Source organism: Mytilus californianus, unplaced genomic scaffold (genome assembly GCF_021869535.1).
Source record: "Mytilus californianus isolate M0D057914Y unplaced genomic scaffold, xbMytCali1.0.p SCAF_11, whole genome shotgun sequence".
In the NCBI taxonomy this organism is placed as follows: domain Eukaryota; kingdom Metazoa; phylum Mollusca; class Bivalvia; order Mytilida; family Mytilidae; genus Mytilus; species Mytilus californianus.
In genome coordinates, this window is record NW_026262593.1 from 6,903,724 (window position 1) to 6,928,228 (window position 24,505).

General features: G+C 31.8%; 1 protein-coding gene across 2 annotated transcripts; it reads left to right on the forward strand.

Moving 5' to 3' along the window:
• Positions 1-532: 532 nt before the first annotated feature.
• On the forward strand, positions 533-23,552 carry LOC127719459 (uncharacterized). Of its 2 annotated transcripts, XM_052225563.1 has the most exons (12): positions 533-656; positions 3,776-3,860; positions 5,964-6,119; positions 7,853-8,005; positions 9,834-9,915; positions 11,400-11,503; positions 12,547-12,607; positions 16,419-16,525; positions 19,548-19,832; positions 21,017-21,046; positions 21,868-21,925; positions 23,181-23,326. In XM_052225563.1, the coding sequence occupies exons 1-11, from the start codon at positions 597-599 to the stop codon at positions 21,918-21,920; spliced, it is 1,176 nt and encodes a 391-aa protein (XP_052081523.1). In that variant the 5' UTR covers positions 533-596; the 3' UTR covers positions 21,921-21,925; positions 23,181-23,326. The 2 variants fall into 2 exon arrangements, with proteins under 2 accessions (XP_052081523.1, XP_052081522.1); XM_052225562.1 differs by lacking the exon at positions 21,868-21,925 and having other exon boundaries at positions 23,181-23,552.
• The last annotated feature ends 953 nt before the right edge of the window (positions 23,553-24,505 follow it).

Below are 24,505 nucleotides of genomic sequence, written 5' to 3' on the forward strand. Positions count from 1 at the left end.
CAAACACGCAGATATAGTAAATGCGAATACTCTTAGATCGATACTCCGAGTCGTTTGTCTTTCTGTTTTGTGTTTTTTATTTTTTATTTTTTTTTTTTTTTTATTGTGCTGAGTAAAGAGAAGTAAAGCCCTTATGTTTTATGCTATAGAATTATTGCTTGCTAACTCACATCTGTCCCAGTTTATCGGAGGATTGAGCGCGACCAAACATGTTTAACCCTGTGATGGTTTTTCTTGTTTCAGTTCTTTTGTTATGTGCAAACTTTTGAAGCTTTCAACACGGTTAGGGTTTTGAGCATTGTTGAAAGTCATACGATGACACAAATTGTATACATCCCTGTCATTAGGTCTTTGGACGATAGTTTTTTCATCGTCAATCATACAAATTTTCTTATTTTTTCATATAAACACAAACAATAAAATTTAACAGATACGTGAATATGTTAACTTAATATAAAAATTAAAACTTTTGTATCTCAACAAGTTTATCGCTTTTTAGGATCTGGTTTAAAATAACATTTTAATTGAATCAAGTGTATTTTTTCAATGTATCTGCTATAACTTGATAATCTATAATTATAGAAATTGATATAAAGATGACCAGGTGGGTTAGAGAGTCATTACGTGCGACGTTTGTTCTTTGCATAATACCCATGGTACGTATTATCTTTTATCTTTTAATAAGTAAGGAAGTCATTTAAATATGATTATTGATAATCCGTCAAACGTATCTTAAAAAACATTTAAATATGATTATTGATAATCCGTCAAAATTATCTAAAAAAAAACATTTAAATATGATTATTGATAATCCGTCAAACGTATCTGACAAAACATTTAAATATGACTTTGATTTAAATTCACTGAAGTGGGCGTTGAATCAGTTGAAGAAAGTTATAATGTTGGTCTCTGGGTAAACCAACTTCCTTGTTGTTACATCTGTTTTAGGTATTTTATACAGTTTACTTTTGTCTTGTTTATATTTTTGCAGTCCCCACCCCCCTGCTTTGTAAAGAAAATTATAATTTACAGTAAAAACGGTGAATTAATCATATATTAATCTCCGTACGGCGTAAAAATAATTAGTATGATATATCTTTCGGACAACCAAAATTGTCACTCTACGTTAATCCAATAAAGGACAGGCGAAAGATACAAAAGGGACATTCAAACTGTTAACCCCGCCACATTCTGTATGTGCCGGTTCCAAGTCAAAAGCCTGTAATTCAGTGGTCGTTTTTTGTTGCTGTATATCATATTTGTATTTCGTTCATTACTTTGTACACAAATCAGTCCGTTAGTTTTCTCGTTTGAATTATTTAACTTTTGTCATTTAGGGGCCTTTAATAACTGACTATGCGGTATGGGTTTTGTAAATTATATCATAAGGCGAAAATAAACTGACAACGTCATATGTTTTTATTAAAAGACCAAAAGATAAACTACAGGACACAAAACACAGCATAGAAAACTTAAGACCGAGAAAAACGACCCCAACAAAACACCGGAGTAATTTCAGGTGCTCTGGAAGGGTAGGCAGATCCTACGCCACATGTGGCACCTGTCAAATTGCTCATGTTAGTACAAACCCGGTGATACGTCTAATTCGGTAGGTCACATTTGGGGAAAGGAGGACGGGATTGCGGTTACGACGATTAAAACATATCTTCCATCATATGTGAAACAGACATTCCACACTGTTAACCAAACTCTTGAACAGCTACCCTCTATCAAGGAAATCATGAAAGTAAATACAAGCCCTGTTATATCGTTTCAACTGGGAGATATGTAGTTCATATACAGACGCTGCTGGAATGTTGCTTCACATAGAAATGAAAACTGGGAAGCTGAAATCATCTCTTTTGTCGCAGATTATATGAGTGGAAAAGATTCTGCTTAACAAAAATCTCCCGTCACATCATCTCAATTAACAAAAATCTCCCGTCATCTCAAAAGCTCTCAACCAGTTAATACTGTCGGTTCGTCAATGTAGACAGTTATCATTTATCACGACAAAATATATATAAGAGTAGGTAGCAGTAGGACTTTCACAGCTTGTACCAGTTTACTGTCAAGTCTCATACCAAGAGCTACCTGTACGTCTCTAACTAATAAACTGTTATCAGGTGGGATAAGCTGACATGTATCATGTATATGAACCACTTATTATCGTTATAACACTGGCAAATACTCACCAAAGACAGCATGCTTACAATTAAGTATGCTAGTCACGTGTTCCGTCTTCTGTTGGATTGCTTAACCACATACCAATTGCAATTTACAGAGCATTGAAATCACAAAATGAAGTTGTCCCAAGTGTTGGTATAGCAATCTATGCATGAGTGTTTTATTTTTTATGAACATGAAATGCAGATGCTTTGATTGGTAACAGAGTGCCAATTTTAAAATAAAAAGTTGAAACATCTGACAATATGTTACTGGTGATTGATGTTTTAATTGTTGGTCATTAACATAACTATAAGGTTTTTTAAGTTTAGTGGTGTTTTAGTTTCCTTTGTTTATGTATATTTTATAGACACACGTGCACATGTAAGTACATGCATGGCATTTTTAATATCTGTCCGGTTATCATGCTTAGACTTATAACAGCACATCGTGATGGTTAATGGTCGATATGGAAATGACATGCACAAATTAATCTGTATTTAAATGCAAACAGAGTCATAACATTGGCTCATATATAACTTATGACAAATTGAGGAAATAGTTGAATTTTTAACTGGTAATTAAAGCCAAACATTTTCTTTTTTGCAATATATCTGTACGTTTTGTCAATGCAGTTTATCGTCAGTTGGTAGATACAGTCCTTGGATGGTGTAAACTTCCCACTAACACCATACACCATTACACCATTCGTCATACACCATTACACCATACACCCTGTGCCATTACACCATACACGATGCACCTTTGCACCATACACCATGTACACCTTACACATTACACCATAATGCAATTTAATTTCAAAGAAAGCGTGCGACTACAAAATTATTTATTTATTTTAAAAAACGAATTTTGATCACAATATTGTAAATTAATGTATAAAATTAAAAATCAATTCTTATCAATATTTTGCATAGTTTTAAATGTCGTCCACCATTCATTCACACCATTTCAGATCGCACGTTACACCATTACACCATTCCCCTTACACCATACACCATAGCACCATACACCTTCTACCATTGCACCATATGCCATACACCATTATACCATACACCTTCTACCATTGCACAATATGCTATACACCATTACACCATACACGTTTTTTGGGAAGTTTACACCATCCAAGGGCTGTATCCGTATAAGCGCATCACTTGTCCCTGATATAATAGATAGAACCTCTATTGCTATAAGTTAAAGCTTATGACAAACTTAGAAAAATATTGTCTATTATCCTTTTATTTTATACATTTAACAACGTTTACCGACCGTTGATATATTTGCTTTAAATTATCAGTAGTTTTCTAATAATACTGCTGGAATTTACATTAGGCAACTTACTTCAAATCAATATAATATTATAGATATTTTTCGTTTAATGCTTAAGCGAAAATGTGGCCTTTGTTCACACGTTTGAATCGTATGAAAACTATGTCACGTTGTGGGTTTCCTCGTTGTTGAAATAATACTATGATCTATCATTACTAATATCCGCGACATTTTGTCTCTGGTAGATAGTTGTTTCATTTGCAATCATACCATCTCTACTTATTTTATTAATTATTACAACTAAATCTATTTTTTTTATCAGATTTTTTCGAATGAAGAACATTATGTCTATTATACAATTGATGGGAATAGAAGACCATGTGTAGCATTTTTAAATTGTGAACCAGGTAAGCTCCTTAGTTATGTTATGAACGCAAATTAATAAAAAAAAAAAAAACAAACTGCAAGGCAAATTCAAAAACTGACAAAATCAAACGCTATCAATGAACAAGAGAAAAACAAGTGCCATATTCCCAACTTGGTACAGGCATTTTCAGAAGAAAACACTGATTTAACCTGTTTTATAGCTAGCTAAATATCCCACTTGTATGTTAGTTGTTTATCAAACGGCCAAAATGTTAACAAACATCACATTTGCCACATGTGGAGCATGATCTGCTTACCTTTCCGGAGCACCTGATATCACCCTCGTTTTTCGGTGAGGTTCGTGTTGCTCAGTCTTTAGTTTTATTTGTTGTTTTTTAAATACTGTTAATTGTGTGCCATGGCGTTGTCAGTTTATTTTCAACTTATGAGTGTGAATATCCCTTTGGTATCTTTGGCCTTTTTCACAGACACACAACACAACTGAATAAAATATTCAAATAAACATAAAAATCAATATAACAAAGACACCAACAAAACAAGTGTAGTAGATAACAAATTTGACAATGACTTCAAGAAGTTAAAATATGTTAACATGCCCATTTTTTTAAAAAGGAAAAACAACCCGATTGCGGGATGCATTAAAACCGAGTCACCTTAATAACGGGGAACCTTAAGTTATTGAAAAGATACACAACTTCGGAACGTCGAATTTATAACTCAAAACCATTTGGTATTATTTGTAAAGTTGCCACCAAAACATTTTTTTAAAAAACGCTGGCTATTTATTTTTTTTCCTCAGACGCCGATGACGTTTTACAACAAGTTTTGAGTAGCATCTGCAAGCTTTTGAATATTGTATGAGTTTAGAAATGTATACTTTCCATTCTCAATTTTATTCATTCGCAGGTATTGATGTATTACTGGTAAGGTGCGAAAAATTATAATTTTAAAATTGAAATCGTCTCGTTTGTCGCAGAATCGGGTACTGAGATGACCGCTGCTTTTAAATTCGAGGTAAATGTCTCGAAATGATGCGGAGGAAGCTGTATCTGTGGTTTCTTTAATCTCTAGTTCAGGAGGATATATTAATTGGACCCGATCAGAAAAAATGGAATGTTAATGGAAAGAACAGCATCAAAAACCTGTCTGTGAAATTGAATAATCTACTTGCTTTAATATTATTGTTTTTACAAATGTCTGAAAAAGAGAGGCGAACGATACCAAGGGACATTCAAACTCATAAGTCGAAAATAAACTGAAAACGCCATGGCTAAAAAAAAAAGCGTAAGCAGATCCTTCTCCACATGTGACAATTGTGAAAAAACTGCGACTCACATAAAATGGAAAAGGCCGGCCAGGAGAGGTGCACATTTGGTTCCTAATGGGAATGTCAACATCCTGTTGAGAACGTGGCTTAAATCTACTTTGCAACAGCATATTGCAACCATAGTTGTCTTATATTCAAACACAATTCATTTACAAACTTTTATCGTTAAAGTATATTATATTGTTTCCGTTATGCTGATGTTGTGAAAACTAGAAACGCGGTACTCTTTTGACCGTTTATAATTCAAAAACGATGAAAAATAACTTAAAGTACTAGTTCTGATTTCATCGCCGACGACAGATATTTCTTTAAATGTCTTTTAATCATTTAAGCGCATTTGTATGTAAAAATTGTGCAATACATTCAGGACTGTTCAGACGAAAATGACATAATCCGGGATATAGTTCATTCACTGTGCATGTATTTGGATATTTTTATTTTAAATATAGAATAAGGAGATAAGATAAGATGGCCAATGGGACAACTATCCATCAAAGTTCAAATAAAGTGGATATAACTCATTATAGGCAACCGTACGGCCTTCAATAATGAGAAAAACCCATACCTTATAGTCGGCTATAGAAGGCCCCGATATGAAAAATGTGACACAATTGAGAAACTTTCGGCCGAATCTATTACAAAACAATTTACGAAAAACAATCATAAGTAATCTAAACTGTTTTCTTTATTTATTTTATCTTGCAATGACATTTAAAACATAATGAAGACGAAAAAGAATTGCAATACAATAACTATCTTCAACTTTTGATTTATCTTTATAATTACTATTTTTGAGGCCATGAAATACAGCCCTGTGCTGAAGAATTCACAAAAGATATATGTACTTCGTGTGCAAATGGTTTGGTTCAACCTGATTTGATATCGTCATCACCAAAGGGAAATCAGAACGAAACAAAATGCTTTGCACCAGTCAAGAAATGTGATGGAAACGGCAAGTAGAATGTGTTATATTATGAATGCTAGTTTTACCAATAAATGAACGCACTTTTTTTGAGAATCTGCAGTTGATCAAAATTCCTTTTGCAAAAAACTTCCCATAGTTATTTTTTCTTAGTTTCCCTATCGATCCATGCATCATATGGTCTTCACAAAAGGAAAATCAGAAGGAAACAAAATGATTCTTACCACTCAAAAAATGTGATTCAAACGGCAAGTAAAATTTGTTATTATGCATACTAGTTTTGTACACCAATAAATGGATGTACTCCACTTTGGAATCTGCAGTTGATCAAAACTTCTTTTGCTGAAATATCCCTTATGTTGTTTTTCTTAATTCTACTACCGAACCAAGTATGAATCAGTACTTACATCTAATTCAAACTTTAGAATCAATGAATTAACGCGATAGTAGTTAAATGATTTTCAAATCTCATTGTTCGATAATCAGAAGAGATAAATCAAATTAATGCTAGATATTTAAAACAATATTGTGATGTAAACTCCAAAGGAAACATCGTAGATTTGAATTTAGAAAAACTGCCTATTATTGAAATAGACATTTATTTTTTATAATTTTAAAGAATTTGATTTATGCAAATAAAGTATATATCACTAGTATTGTGATTGCTTAATGACAAATATATCTCAAGGTGATGAATAGATTTAAATAAGTATCATCTCACTTTCGAAGATCCGTCTTAGAAGCAAATTTGAAGAATACAATAAAAAGTATTAATACCAATAACGAATAATATAGTAACCAGAATGTGATAAAAATAGAAAGTCAAGCTCCAAAAACTTTACTCAAGTTCGGGCATTTGTTTTGATTTATGGGATGTATAACAACTTCCTTACCGGAGGTCGGCTGTAATATGGACGTCTAATTGCAATATTGTACTGAATGTAGTTCATGCTCTCAAAATTTTGCTTATCATTACAACAAGCCAAAGTGTCTGAATGGTCACATTGCGTGTTGCATGGCCCAATGATCATTATTTTTCAAAATACATTCAATTTCCAGTTACAGTCATAATCCCGGTAAATCAACCTTTCAGACCCTTGTTTCATTTATTTGATAAGTCGTGTGACCACTGTATCGGTTTCATGTCTTACAAAAGAGAGGCGAAAGATACCAGAGGGACTTTCAAACTCATAAGTCGAAAATAAACAGACAACGCCATGGCTAAAAACGACAGACCAACAGACAAACAATTGTACACAAAACACAACACAGAAAACTTAAGACTGAGCAATACGAACCCCACCGAAAAACGAGGGTGATATCAGGCGGTTCGAAGGGTAAGTAGGTCTTGCTGCACATGTGGCACACGTCATGTTGCTCATATTAGTACAAACCCGGTAATAAGTCTAATTCGGTAGGTCACATTCGGGAAAGGTGGACGGGATTGTAGTCACGACAACAGGAACATATCCGTTATTATCTGTGAAACGGAAATTCCATAACGGTCAACCAACTCGTGATGGCGTCCGTAAAACTTACGAAAGGATGATTTCAACTTCATCACTTGGAACTCTTGGTTGAATAGCTTCCTTGTGAGCAGCAACCCTCTTTCAAGGAAATAATGATAGGAAATACAAGCCCTGGAATATCGTTTCAACTGGGAGATAACAACTCCATATGCAGGCGCTGCTGGAATGGTGCTACATAGAAATAGAAAGTTCACAATTGTGAAGCTGGAATCAATTTTAACAATTTACTTACAGAGATAAAGTATAGTAGAAGCAAAAAGATTTCATTTTGCGATCAGTTGATAGGCTGTGAATGTGATACAACTAAATGTTACCATGGTGATCCCTGCCTCTGCGACGACAAACAAACAGGGTGTGAAGAAGGAAAATACCTGAACAAAACCGGAGGTAACAATGTCACCTGTAAAAATCATCAAAATGTGTGTTGTCAAAATATCAGATAATAATGATATCGGAAAAGTTCTATTCGTTAGCGCTTTATAACACTCTGAAAGTATTTCAAGCGAATTCGATAGTTTTAAATCGGAACCTTTTTATTCATCTTTTTTGTACTAGAATGTGTTAGACTTATAGACCTATATACCTTTAATTGTTCACATCTATGTTATTTTGTCTTAATTTTATTATAGTGTGATTTTCAATGGGAAAACAATAGCGTAAGGCTAGAGGTAAAAAAATGGCTATGTTTAATAAAATTATTTACAAACAGGCTCCTGATTATCTTCATGACTTGGTCCCAGAATTTGTATCTGATATAAGCAATTATTGTTTGGAAATAAACACGATTGTTGCACCTGTCAGGAACCTGATGTTCAGTGGTTGTCGTTTGTTGATGTGGTTCATAAGTGTTTCTCGTTTTTTATATAGATTAGACCGTTGGTTTTCCTATTTGAAGGGTTTTACACTAGTCATTTTTGGGGCCCTTTATCGCTTGCTGTTCGCTGTGAGCGTAGGCTCCGTGTTGAAGGCCGTACTTTAACCTATAATGGTTTACTTTTACAAATTGTGACTTGGATGGAGAGTTGTCTCATTGGCACTCATACCACATCTTCCTTTATCTATATACGATATCACTATTCCAGTGAATGGTTTATCAGTTTATCGACAGTCTTATTTCAATCATCCATAACATTGTAGAACACTTTAACCATTATCATAAGACTGAATCCTTCATTTTAATTATTTAAAAGCAAATTGCATATTTTATACTATAAGAATAAAAAACCTCCGAGTTATTTTTACCCTGGAGATCGCTTACTATCTGTATTACATGCAAGGCAGCGAAACCGGAGTAGTACTCTTCAATCTGAGTTGTTTAATGCAAACTTAGTACAAGATGCAAATTGTTTATAAGGCTTTATCAATGAAGGTGCTTAACATTTTTTTATCATATTGTAACATATTTTCAACATAAGGGCTTCTATATTAAATGAAATCAAAGTTTTTGCTGTCAATATTACAATTGATTTATAGCTATCATGTGATGAGTTTTTGAGTTCAGATGAACATGATAGTGTTTTTCTATTTGTACAAAAGTATATAAAAAGTACCAAGAGCTTTTCTCAACTTTGACAACTTTATTTCTGTAACAGATCGTACTTGAACATGATTTAACTTACGCTCTTGGGGATACGATAATCGAATGATCTTTATGATTGACTATTGTTACCTGAAACGTTTCAATGGATTTGATAAAAGATATAAAATTAATACTTACAATTATGTGTACATTTATTCCGTTTCTTATCTTAATCCGTCACAATAAAAGGGACTCAATATGTATCCTATCATAAACTATGAGTGTGTAATTTGTACTTAAAGCAATCCACACACATGACTTGTCAAGCACACAAACATATTTTTATATTTCACAGATCGGTGTGTTTGAATTTATGTATTCTAAAAATAAACGCACTCGATTCGTTATATTGACTGGAAAAATCCATTTATTTGCTACTTCATATATCTATGTAATTTATTTCTATATCTTCATGCTGAAACAATAATTTGTTGAAGTCAGATTTATGTAATTTTTCTTTCATTTTTATATTTATGTACGTATCGGAGAAGACGTTGCTTTGTTGAAAAAACTTGTGTCTGATCCGTTTGCCTCTTTTGAACAATAAAATATGTTTTAACTTAACCAATGATATCACATCTCCTGTTAATTATATCAGTTATATGCTGAAATATGTTGTATTTGTTTTTTATGTAGGATGTGAAGATTGTCCAGAGGGATCAGAAAAAACTGGAAAAGGTTGTGGACCATGCAGAAGAACCAAGTATAAACCTGACAGGTTTGTAGTAGCATAGGTTTTACTTTAGGTGCCATTAACTCTATTCATCATAAAATATATAAATCTTTCTAATTTCTAAAGAGGACGTGGTAAGATATATTCTGTTACCAAAAAGGTTTATCATTCTTTGAAAGTAAGCAAATAATCTTCTTCGAATACGTTGTCAAGTTAATTGTTTAGTTTTCAAGTTGTCTCTGTAACTGACTCGATTAAAATATGTTTTTTGCATTTGATGTAGAATGCCAAAATGTGTAGTAATGTCTTAATATTGAGCTTGCTATTTTGTAAAGTATGGTTGGCTTTTGAAATGATTATGTGCTTCACTAAATCTAAGCGTACCTGATGAAAGTTTTTGCGAAACCATGTTCTGTGAGCGGTACAGATGTTATCTTGACTTTTGTCTCAAATAAATGTGTGTTTAACGTGTTGGTGTAATTGTTTGTGTCTTGTGTTTACGTTTTGTTTTAACCTGTACAAGACTGATAACGTTACCGTCTTATCGTTAATTACTCGTAGAGCTAAGTTAGGATACCTTTTTAGATTTCTTTACGGACCTATGTTTAATATAATGTTTTTTAATATTTAAATATGATAAGGTTATACTCATTGAATTTCTTTCTGCAAAGACGATTTTGGCGATCAGTATACAAAGTAAATTGAAGATACGTTTGACAGATGCGACGTTCGTAACAAGAAGTTAGAACACAGAAGTTAGTTTTGTACACTTTTCCCCGCGCACCCTCCCCAAATAACCTTCTTATATATCAATTCTATAGTTCGTATTGACTTGTGTACTTAGAACTCTGCTGCATTTATGTATGTCTGCTTGTAAATATGTTAAGCATGTTAAACTAAATGCGCATGCGTCCTTGTAGAGAACGCACAACCCTATATTGTGTTTAGTTTTTTCTACAATATATTTCTAATATAGTTTGCGGACCCAGTGCACAATTGTTTCAATGAGAGTTTTCATGTTATATTATTCTGAGAATTAGTTTTTAATTCATGCATTAACAGGTATTCGTATATACTTATGTCGCGTCAAAATAATCAAGCATGAGAAATACATAAGCAGTATATGTTATAACAGTTTTAAGACTATGGATTAAGTATGAAAATACCATTTTCATAAATATGAAAATACTTTCAATTCCATTCCCTTTCAACAACAAAAATCATTCTTATCTAATGCTGATATAAGGTCAAACTGTGTTCATTAAGACACAGTATTAAATTAATTGCCTATTCACCAAAGAACGTAAAAATAGAGAGAAAAGTTGATGACGATGAGAAATATTTGATTATTGATTAAAGTAAATTACAACTTCTTTCGACTTTTATATAAGGTATAATAACTATGCATTTGTACAATACTCAGTGTTGTCCCTCAGGTATCTAATATTCTAGTTAGATCGATTTCTTATAGGCGACTAGTTCACAATTTCTTATTACAGAATGCTAAACATTGTTTGATTTTCCTATAGAGATTCAAATGGTGTACCGGAAGTAAAGATTTCGACAAAAAGAACTGCAACACAGGCTGTAAAACTTAGTTTGTCTCTGTCTACCTCATCACAATCACCTACAAGTATGGTTTTCTCAAATTAGATATTAAATGAATCTGTTGGGTACCAGAACAACTTGATACGTCATTAGAACCGTGTGACGAGTGAAACATGCATTTTATGATCATCAAGTCAATGCAACTATGCCCTGACATATTCTCATTTCCCTAAGTTTATTTGTTATTCCAATATATTTTTGCACCTGTTTGAACTAACATATTTTACCCACATATAGGTACCGTAATAAAAGATATACATTCGATAAAAAATCAGTTATCAAGGTATATTAGCATATGCAAAAAACTAATTGAATATTAATGTTATCAGCAATTCAAGGTGCAACCAAACCTAGAGGCTTTCTTGAATAGTTTATGGTACTAAATTTCTTAACTTGTCCGTGAGTCTGGAAGTCAAATGTTAAATCCACACGAATCAAAGGAAGAGACATGTACTTTAAGGTAAACATTGCTCGAATCCATCTACTTTGACTGTCGTCTACATATTGGGATATGCTCTGCATAGTCGATATTTTGTGAATCGATATGTATTGCGCTTTATTTAAATATTGATAATATGTATAACGATCAATATTTGATATTCTAAGAAATTGCTGTATAATGTTCTTCAGGAAAAGGTAACATTAGAAATAGATTTTTGTATTAATTTTTTCCCCATCAAGTATATTTTTGTTGCATATATCTTTAGTGCATATTATTTTTTACTTCCTTTGCAAACTCCTGACAATGGAACATGTTATATATCCTACACTGAAAACACTATGGCTGGTGTAATGCCATTTTATTATTTAACATAAATAAGTATTCCTATACATCAATGTATTACTTTCTAATCTCCATCTTTGCAGAATTGCAAGTATATATATGATCATTTATTTTTCTATTTATAATTGTTATTCCCTTGAAGCACCTTGTCTGTGCCTAAATTGTAATAAATTTTGTTAGTGTCTCGTATTCGTACAATGGAAAGTTCATATTTGCCACTGGACAAAAAATACCATTCCATCTTTCCATCTTTTTTTTTCTCATATCAATGAATATTTTCTTAGTTTCAGTTCATCATCGACGAAAACATATTGACGAATCGGACAATACAACAAGGATAATAATGTAAGTAAACTTCACAGGACAACAGCAGAAACTGTATGCCACCTTACAATTACTTACACATGTTAGAAAAGTCTGACAACAGAGTTATCGTTTTGTTAGTGCAGAAATAACATGAAATGGATTTATTAAAAGAACATTTTATTATTTACATTAATGGTAATTTGTTTACGAGATTGTTACTTGAAGTAGTAAAAAGTAAAATAACAAAAATTCTGAACTCCAAGGAAAATTCAAATCGGAAAGTCCCTTAATTATCGAATGGCAAAATCAAAAGCTTAAACACATCAAACGAAGGAAAACAACTGTCATATTCCTGACTTGGTACAGGCATTATCGTATGTAGAAAATGGTGTAAACAATAGAAACGGTTTTATCGCTATTTTTGCATTTTTCCTTTGATCTTTTTTGGTGATAATTTGTCATATCAGGCTACTCGCTTGAGATGGAAAATTATCGTCAGAAACTAAGGGCGCACGTGACGTTGTCAATGTAAACACCAACGACGTCATAGGCAAAATAGCGATAAACAGATAATCAATGGTATTTCAAACTAATAATGGGTCAATATTGTTAAAATGAGCCAGATTATCACTATTTTAAAATAATTTGTTTAGTTCAAAAGTTGAACAGGAATGTCAAAAGTGTATCTCTTTTTTACTAGAATAACAGCAGGTAAGACAAATGCATGTCATTGTGTATTGTTAAATCTGGTTAAGGCCTAGATAGATGTTTATCTTAGTATGGATACGTTAGGTGGCTTTTATTCACTTCCATGTCATGTCATATTAAACAGTGTGTTCGTCTCGTCATGTGCTAACATTGTTAGTTTTCATCTAAACTGAAATGTATATTTCGCAATACCCAATCAACGAAAAGTCAGCGGACATGTTGTTTGATAAATCATGTAAGATAAATATTCTATTTTTTTCAACAAAATTTAGGATGTTGAACTTTTTATAAAAAAAATGCTCATTTTATCATACTTTTTATTTTGCAAAACTTATGTTATGAAGTTCAAAAAGAACAAAATCAATGATCCTACATAATGGAAAACGAATAACTAAATGTATACCCGGTGCATATACTGTTCATTTCAGACCAACCATTTCAAGTTGTAATTTTGACTGTTTACCTTATCTAAGGTTTCCTGCACCATACTAAATCCTATAAAGATGCGTAAGAGTAATGTTTACATGTTTTTCTTTTAACTTTCGTTTCATTTGCACGGCACAATATTCCATTGTCAATTTTGGTAATGATATGTTGTGAAGCTTACTGTTATTCCACTAAATTAACCAATCAAGATGTTTTAAAGTTTAAGAGATGCCGGAATACTTAAAACATGTGGTTGTCGTTTGTTACTGTATATCATTCTTGTTTTTTCTTTATCGTTTGTACATAAATCAGGCTCTTGTTGAATTGTGATATATTTAGTCATGTCAGGATCTTATGTAGCTTGCTATATGTGTTTTGAGTTTGATAATCGCTGACGGCCGTTCGGTGAACTTTACTTTTTAAAACTATGTCATTTGGGATCGAGTGGAAAGTTGTCTCTCCTGTAGTCCTGTCACATCTTCCTATTGTTCTGTTTCTGTATAAATCTGTTTTACATGATTGTTGACTACTTTATACATAGGCAAGATACTAATGGCGATTTACTGATGTTGGTAAAAGTTTCTGTTATTCTTTTCCACTTATTTGACTGCCTTTTGTTTTTATTGTTTTTGTTGATCATCATCGGGTTTATAACAACGCCTTCACCAATAGTAGCCATGTCACGTTTAGTTAGTCGTATCTCATTCTTATAAATTTTCTTTTGAACTTTGCGACCATAATAAAGGTTACTATTATCATTATGCATGAACTGTTTTTTGTTGTTGTTGGTTTTTTTTTTTTTGCTGCATCATGTAAGGCATACGTATTTACCATGAATGACGACAGCATGAAGAGCCACTTTGTGAGTAGGCGCAATTATCAACTACATGTACTTCTTAGTTTATCAAATTACCTCTCTGTTTTACTTTTATAATTATTGAATGCAGCTTTTTTTATTTGTAAGAATAGCTACTAATAATAAAGAAAGTCGTAAAGTGTTGCCGTCGTTGTTTTACGACGTCATCAAAAGCTACCAAATTTTCATCCTTTCCCCTATCTAATAACATGTTGTTTGTTTTAATTGTGCAATTGTAGATTAAATCAGCTTTTTATATCGTAAATGTTTGTATTTTACTAGCTATGGTCACTGCTATACTATTCTTAAAATAAAATTTCTAAGACCTTTTACGTGACATTCAAAACACTTTTCCAGTAAATACTGGGCGCCAAAATTATCTTGTTTAATATTTGTTCCCTTTTATTGCTCATTGCTGGTATAACGATAATGAACTATAAATGTTCCTCCTTTCCCTAAATTAATAACTAAAGGTGTTTTGCATTTATTCAAGTGCACATTAGATACTCGTTGGTATCGTATATGTTTGTATTTTACTAGCTACACTCACTCTTTTATTATTTGGAACATAAAGTCTCAAGGACATTTTTATTGACATTTCAAACTATTTCCTTACTTTTTTTGAATACACGTATATTGTAAGTCAAAATGATTTTGTTTCATTTGTACTTCTTTCTTTTGCTTTTTGACAAAAATAATGGTTGATAACAAATTAAGGGGACAGTAGTTTATCGATGTTCAAATCTCGTAAATCGATTAGGAAGAGACAAAATCAAGATAACAAAGTGCAATAAACAGCAATTAAAGCGTTATCGTTTGAGAAAAAAAGGTATAAAACAGGCCTTTGATTAATTGTTTAATATTTTTTCATGTCTGGATTTTTGATAGCTGACTATACGGTGTTGGGTTTGTGTATTGTCTAAGGTCGTACATTGACCCATAGCTGCTGTCATCTCCGATGATGATAACTATTTATGCATTATTTTTGTACTTTTATTTATGTTTTCTAACGATATGTTAATTCATTCAATGTTGGTGACATAAAAGATGAAATACAAATTTGTAGGAAACAATATTCTAGATATATACTTCGTAAAATAAAAATAAGGAGATATGGTATTATAGCCAATTAGACAACAGTTCAGCAGCGACCACAAAAGTTGTCTAATTGGCTATAATACCATATCTCCTTATTTTTATTTTACGAAGTATATGTCTAGAATATTGTTTCCTACAAACTTGTATTTTATCCTTTATGTCACCAACATTGGATGAATTAACATTTCGTTAGAAAACGTAAAAAAAGTACAAAAATAATGCATAAATAATTATCATAAAATATAGACACTTCACTTGTAATTAGAATTATCAAATAGTTTTCTTAGTGAATTTATAATTGGCAACCACATAAACAATACGACGTAAGCGAAAATCTGCTTACACAATTTGTGTTTTAGTATTTCTTGTCCTTTAGAGCTTATTTATAATGTGATGGTAGGTGAACGGTGAAGTAGTTGCTGGTGATGTTCATCATTTTTTAAAGTTGTAACTTGCAACGTATACTTTGTTGCTTTCCATACGCATTTCCGGATTTTCTTACATAATAGCAAAATATTGAGAATGAATCAAAGACATTTTTATACACGGTCAATTGGATAACCATATGGGCAATAAAAAATCAAAATGCGTCAACAGCAATTTCAATTTGAAAATAACAAACGTGAATCCTTTTATATTCTTATTATAACGATGGCTATAACTTTGTGTAATTCTATTGATATTAATCCAAGATATGCAATTAAAGTATGGTGGCTATAATGACCAAAATAAGTATTACATTTTCGTAGTATTTCATTACAGCGTGGCTGTTCTCAGTGTAGCTGTGGTGACTTTATTCATAGTCGTTGTGTGTATATGGAGAACAAGAGAACATTTCACGTGCAGGTTTAATATTTGTTTAAGTCAAAGTAAGTTTTCTCCTTTTGCCTCCTCTCTCTCTCTCTCTCTCTCTCTCACGCACACACACACATACATATTTTTAGCCTGATTTTTTTATACATTGTGACTTGGATGGAGAGTTGTCTCATTTGCACTCATTCCACATCTTCTTATTAATAAAGAAAAACAAAGGATATTATGCAGGGCTTTTTGTATTTTATGTAGTAAAAGTGTGTCAAAAAGAGTATACCAATCAAACACTACACTACAAACCAATTAAAGTCTGAAATGGCCTATATCTGTATTCGACTGTACTGATTTTTACTCTACCAGTCTGAATTAGTCTGAAATTTACTTGATATTACTCGACTGTAGTCTGAACCATACTTAACAGTCTGAACTTGTTCTCGACCTTTACTCGACCAGTACTTAACCATTTTATAAGTGTCTAAAAAAAGTAAAATCACAAAAATACTGAACTCCGAGGAAAATTCAAAAAGGAAAGTCCCTAATCAAATGGCAAAAATCAAAAGCTCAAACATATCAAACAAACGGATAACAACTGTCATATTCCTGACTTGGTACAGGCATTTTCTTATGTAGAAAATGGTGGATTGAACCTGGTTTTATAGCTAGCTAAACCTCTCACTTGTATGACAGTCGCATCAAATTCCATTATATTGACAACGATGCGTGAACAAAACAAACAGACACAATAGGTAAATATGTCAAAAATACGGGTACAGCAGTCAACATTGTGTTATCATTTTAATCACTATAAAAAAAAACAAAAAAATGTCACAAAGAATGATACATTCTCGACCAAGTTTGAATCATGCTCGACCTAGTCTGAACCATACTCGACCTAGTCTGAACCATACTCGGCCACGTCTTAACCAATCTAGACCTATTTCTGTATCTATCTATTGTATTTGAGAAATTTTGTAACTATGTTTTAGTTATTTCCCTTGGCTATAATATTGAACAACAATTTGAAATCCAAAATGTATTTAATATAGCATTGAAACCAAAATTTCACAATAAACATTATATTATTATCAACACTATATTCATCATATATAGCACCTCTAAAAAAAAATAAAAACAAGATGATCAAAGGAAATGATTTCGAGTCAGATTAAAAAGTATTATGTAATAAATTAAGTTTTCAGTTAAATGAATTTTTATATATATGATCATGCTCACATTGCATTATGTACATCAAAAATACTAGAACTTTCGACCATTATAAAAATATCTTAAATGTTATTCAAAACTTTTTGAATGTTCAGATATATTTTGTGGTTACTGGAAAATTTTCAACAATAACTTAAGCCTGGCAAAAATTTAGGTAAAAAAACAGAAAGTCATAAGTCACAATTTTGATGGGAAGAAAAGTCACAGGACGAAAATTCACAAATAATTTGTTTATAATTGTTTGAAAAAATAAGTGAAAGATCTTGAAATAATTACTTTTTATTAAATTTGTTCATGTTATAGTTAAGGAAATTGTTCAAAAACCTTGATAAATGAAGATTTATCAAATTTAAATTATTCTAAGGATATATTTCTTGGCACGATAAAGCCATTAAGTAACAAGCTACTTTGACATATTGTTTTCTTAACAATTATTTGATTATAATTGATTTTTTCGAAGACATTTTTGTTTACAAAATTGTTTTGATGTGTTATAGTTCAAGAAAAATACAAAAATATTTTTGTCCTGTGACTTCTGTCCTACACTCTAAATTTATGGTTTCAGTTGAGTTTAGTTATCATAACGCAATAAACTTTTTTTTTTAAATGTATATAAGGCAACTAAATAAATTTTAAAAATTACACCCTTGTTTTGTATCACCAAGAGTTTGATATTTTAGAACTTCCATAGAAATTGTGTTCCAAAGTTTCAGTAAAATTTTAGATTGATTAATTAAGTTTTGTCAAAATTTAAGATATGGCACATAAGAAGTACCTTAATAAGGTTTAATTACCTCAGTACAGATGTGTTTTACTGGTAAAAAGAAAACCTTTTTTTTTTAAACTCGTGTATTATTTTTCTAGTGAATTCAAAAGTCGTTGCGATTTAAGTTTTACAACATGTGGTTTAATTTTCAAAGGATGTTAATTAAATTTATATACTATCTGACCAGGTGTACTATTTTAAACGAGTGTGCCCCAAGCAGGAAGTATTACTTTATAGTTTACCTCTGATCAGAAGAACAATTTAAATAATTTCTTAAATTTTTTATCCCTTTTAGATATATATATATATAATATATTCAGTATTTTTGTTTCCATATTCCTGACTTGGTACAGGCATTTTCCGAAGGAAATGGTGGGTTAAACCTCCTTTTATAGCTTTTATAGTTCCGTTATATTGAAACAATTGGGTGAGCTTCCCAAACAGATATAATAGGTTAATGTGACCATAATTGGAATCCAGCAGCCAATACTGTACCGACTGTATGTTAATTCGTATCATGATTTTCTTTTTAGCCTGAACTCGAAATTGATAGAATTTTGTTTTTCTTTCTGAAACCAACACCAACAACGCATTTTTTGAGCGGACCATTAAAAATAGTTTATAAAACTAAGAAGACGTAGTATAATTATAAAACTAAGAAGACGTAGTATAATTATAAAACTAAGAAGACGTAGTATAATTGACAGTGAGACATCTCTCTACTAGAGACCAAATGACATAGAAGTTAACAACTATAGGTCCCCGTACGTTTGTATATTCTGAATTTGCTTTGAAGACATCCTAGTAACTGCTTTGTACGAAAAAAAATCAGCGATAACAGAGCACTGCCATAACTTTGATATATATAAAGATTGTTTATAGTGTATCCATGATATTGAATACATTAGAATGAAGAATGATTGTCTGGACAGTTATTGGATAAAATAATACGAAACATAACAAAATGCTGGAATATGACTTTTGTCGTGGGGTTATATCATTACTTCTTAAATGAGAGGTAAATTAATCAACAAATCTCTATCTATCATCTTTTGTTCAGTTGTCCAGACTAACAATTCTTTCTTCAGGTCACCGTGATCCTAGAGTCCCATCACAGGAAGACATTCCTCTAAATCAAGCCGAAAATGGAGACGCTAAAGAAGTTGTAGATAATAAAACAACAGAGGGTGGAAAACCAACAGCCACCCCAACTGACAACGACAATGCAGAAATATATCGGGATCAGTCAACATCCAACCAGTGCAAATTTGGAAAAGACAATTTAAACACATGTGCAAATGACAAGTGTCATACAAATAATTCTGTATCTAGATCTTCAAATTTACCTTATGTGGATAGTGGGACTTGTAAATGTAAGTATATTGCAAAAATCTGTTATAATTCCGGAGGATTAATATTGGACGATAGTATATTTCATGTTTTGTATTGAACGATTGCAACATAAGTCATATGTTAGATGATATGCTACTGTGCTATTCATTTTGAAAGTGTACGGACTTTCTTTGTTTTAAATCAATATTATGATGTGTTCTTAAATATAAAGAAATAATACGAAACCTATTTTCTTTGTTTTGCGAAGTATTCTGAATTAATAACATTTCAACGGTTAAGATATTCAAAACTTGTAATATACCTTTACATTAAAAAAGGGATAACATGTTATGAAAAAGTTACAAAACTTTGTCACATTGTGCAGGATATGTCGTCTATGATTTGGTGGTAGAATAAACTTTTCTATTTATTTGAATAAAAGCTCCTAAAGTAATATTTCAAAAAGGTTTGCCAAAAAATCGCACACGACACTGAAAGTTTTGCTCAGTTTATCAATTATGCATCCAGCTGGTCATAACATATTTAGATGCACGATTTAGTGAGACATAAACATTATTTCACGAGCAATTTTTCGTCAAATCAAAACTGAATTAATATCACGCTATGGTCTTTCTTTGTTCAGTAGAAAAAGATACTACCAATTTAAATTATGACTTATTATTTTTATCACAACATTCATCGACACTCAATAGTTAATTTCATATTTGAAAGTGCCTGGTTACGTTCCTACTTTATAGTCTGCAAAGTTAAGAATCATAATCAACAGGTGATTGTGGTACAATCTGTTTTTCCCGTACAGATTTTAAATATTTCAATATTCTCCGTTACATATTTGATGATTCTCAACATAAGTGTGGATAATTATTATCTCGTTGTTTCTCCCATGTTCAATTATATATATATATATATATAAACAAGTCTAAATTGTAAACAACGTTCAAACCTATGATTGCGTTGGATAAAAACCGCAATTTTTATACGTGTGCATGCAAAACAAATTTCTTGTTAGAGGGGTCTAAATACAGCACAAACAACATTTTCCAAAAGACCAAAAAAGTGAAAAAGTATATTTTAACAAAACGCATTTGACTAACAGGTCGAACAACAAATGTTCTTAAACCCTGCTGACTGCCATTGGCGATTGCCAAATAAACGGATCACCGATGTAATAAATGGATCTTAATTATATATTTGTTGATTTCAGATACTACTATTCACAATGAATGTAATATTGGTACGTAATTTGTTGATAAGTAGTGGGTAGGGTTATCCAGTTTACACCGTCACGTAATCTATTTATCATTACTTAACATTATCTTATATTAGTGCATATCTTAGCTTTTGGTAATTTAGGCGAAGTCAATTACATTTTCATGAATGGTATGCATTTTGAAACTTATTTTAACAACATCTGCGAAGTCATACAAATATTGCAATAATAGATAATTATGTACCATTAATACTACCATAGATGCATTAAAAATTTGTGAAACATATTCCTTAAAGTTGGTAAAGATTGAACGTCAAAGGGGAAGATTAAATGTCCCTTTATACGTTAAATTCTATTTCTCAAAAATGTGTGGAAAAACAAACTGTTTATGGAAATTTTTATTTAAACGATAAAATTGTATAGACATCAATTAGTTTGCCTACATTCGATGTTACAAAAGTACAAATCTAACTTCCAAAAAAAGGCGACATGATGAATACAGGTTAATAAAGTTACGATTTGTTAAAAGTGCAACTCTAATGATTCTTTATACTACTTTTCGTGTCTTTATGTACCTTGTCTATCAGTAAAGACACAGAAGACAGAATTACTCCAAAAGGTCAATCCAATCTACAAAATACTACCTTAAAACTAAAGACTGAGCAATACGAACCGTATCAAAAACCGGGGGTGATTGCAGGTGCTAATATAGGATAGCAGATACTGCTCCAGACTCGTATTACGAATATTATATTACAATGCAAATCACATGTATATTGAATCGAATAGTGTAACGAAACAATTAAACACACATTTAAACTACATAATTCTTCACTTAACTTCAGGTATGACTGATCGAAGTTTGGCCTCAGGCAGTTATATAACTATGAATGCTTAATTTAGGTAAATGTCAGATACTTCTTAAATATTGTCTTTCAATTGAAACTTGGATGCCAATAGTTATATATTTGCTGAACTTTTTTAAGTTACAAATACGTGCATACTTAGTAATTTCAATAACATGTAAGATGAGGCCAGGTTATTTTATAAATAGTGTTTTGCTTCGTAGTTGGAAACGTAAATATAAAGCAGTATATATGTTATGAAACCTTTTAGCTACTATTGTCATACTTCCTTGCAGTTCAGTAGTGGAAAAAAATATAACTAATACACCGTACTCCTATGCAAATTCAAAAAGGGGAAGTCTATAAAAACTGACAAAATCAAACACTATCAATAAACGGAACAAGTGAAAAACAACTGCCATATTCCTGACTTGGCACAGGCATTTTCCAAATAAAACAGTAAATTCACACTAGACCTGTTTATGAAGTTTGCTATCATTTCAGTACTTTTTTTTAAAGTTAACAACAATCACTGAACAATGGGACGTGTGGAGCAGGATCTACTTACCCTTCCTGAGCCCTTGAGACCACGTCTCGCTTTTTTGTGGGGTTCGTGTTGCTCAGTCTTTAGTCTTCTATGTTGTATTTTGTGTACTGTTGTTTGTCTTTTCGTCGTTTTTTGTTTTTCGTCATGGCATTGTCAGTTTGTTTTCGATTGATGAGTTTGAATATACCTTTGGTGGTAACTTTCGCCTCTCTTTAACAGAAAACATTTTAATTGATCACTAGAAAAGTACTGTAAGTGTCTGTTATTTGTCCAACATATATAATCCGACTCATTACTTCATCACTTCATACACAATTTTACGTTTCAGGTCAATAATTCATTTACTTGTGTATTAAACTCAAAAAAATATTTTTTCTTTAGATGACGTTATTCTTAATATCTTCTTGTCATGTAAACTTATGAATCATGTTTATTCATTCGTATCTTGATATCGCAAACCGTTGCCGTATAAACAAGTTTTCTAACAGTAGTGACCGAAAATTTTAATATAGAAATGGCCTCCTGTTTAGATCTGGTCAATGCTCTTTTTATTTACAATTTTACTGAAACACCAATGGTACCAGTCAGTTCGTTGATAAATTGATTCAAGCTACCATCTACATTGCAAGAAAATTTCTTAAATAAAATATTTAGTTTATTTGGTTTTTTTTATAGAGATTCCATTGTTTATTTATATGATTTACTATGTGACTGTGTATCTAGTTTAATTCAACATTTTGACAGGTGTTCTATGAATATTTTTCAGATCAAGTGAGTTTTATGACAGAAGACATATCAAGCGCAATAGAAACTTACCCATTTACATTGAAACACCATAGCAGTTCATCGTTGGACGACAGAGATAGTGGGATACTTGATACTTCTTTTTGTGTAGAAAATTAAATTTCAGAATATAGACGTACAGATTAACTGTAATGCAAGAGGTAGATCACCGAATGAAAGACAACATAAAATATTTGACTGACGCTACGCATTTACATAAATATCTGCTTGAAACTTAAGCTTAAATAGTGAATGTATTGTAAATGTGTTCAATTAACAAAAGTATACCAATTGAGTAATGAATACTTTCCCTGTTTCCATTCTCAATTTTATGATATAAAGTTATCGGATTTTACCTTTAATAACTTGTCGCATCCTACAACTCAAACCAACACTGTCTAAACAAATCAACTTATATATTATTTCGTTGTACATTACTAAGCTAGTTTTTTGTGTATTGTTTAAGGGCATCCGATACAGTTTAAAGGGAGTTAACTCTTGGCGCGACGTTAAATTTTCGAATTCCCCCAAAACGTCACTTTCGAAGGGACGTCATGCGTGTAATTTTCCGTAATAAAAAAAACCCGCTTGAACGATATTTAGTATAAACAATGCTCCAATTTATGTTTCTCCTACGCCCTTACGACTAGTGTATTTGATTCTAACATTTTGGGTACCAGTATATATACACGGGATAAAAGTCTAGTGAAATCATTAGAAATGAAACACATATTACAGTTTCTGCTGTTCCTCGTCTTCAAGCTTCTGTGAGGTCTTCAACAGTGAAGACAATAAATATCGTACAGTGAGTAATCTCAAGACGACTGATCCCTTTTGTGTTAACATAATGCATGCCAATTATTATTCATCCCTGATCGAATTTTGATTTGGATCCAATTTTCTGACAGCCCGTTAGTCTTACACCACGTACAAAACGTTTAACAGCGCATTTTAGTTACAAGCAAAGTCAATATCAATTTGTGTCAAAGATCTTCAAAATCCAGTTTTAATTATTGTAATTCCTGTATAAAAAAACATCGCCACTTCAAAAGAAGTAAATTTCCTCACGGAATATTTTATTCCATTTATTTATATCAAATATGAGAGGACGCGGTACAAATGGTATGTCGACATTATTAACCATGATACAGCTCTTAAACATATATATATATAGTTATTTACTAACAAAATTACGCTATAGGAAAGTATTCTGATTTTGACCGAAACTCTTACAAACAAAACCCCATGAAATACTGGTTATTACGAGGAGAACGTATGCCAATATATATAATAGTACAAAACAAAAAG

Coding starts and splice junctions, on each gene's coding strand:
- LOC127719459 (XM_052225562.1), top strand. CDS start 597: ATGACCAGGTGGGTTAGAGAGTCATTACGTGCGACGTTTGTTCTTTGC. Junction 657..3,775: donor TTCTTTGCATAATACCCATG/GTACGTATTATC, acceptor TTTTTTTATCAG/ATTTTTTCGAATGAAGAACA. Junction 21,047..23,180: donor TCACAATGAATGTAATATTG/GTACGTAATTTG, acceptor AATATTTTTCAG/ATCAAGTGAGTTTTATGACA.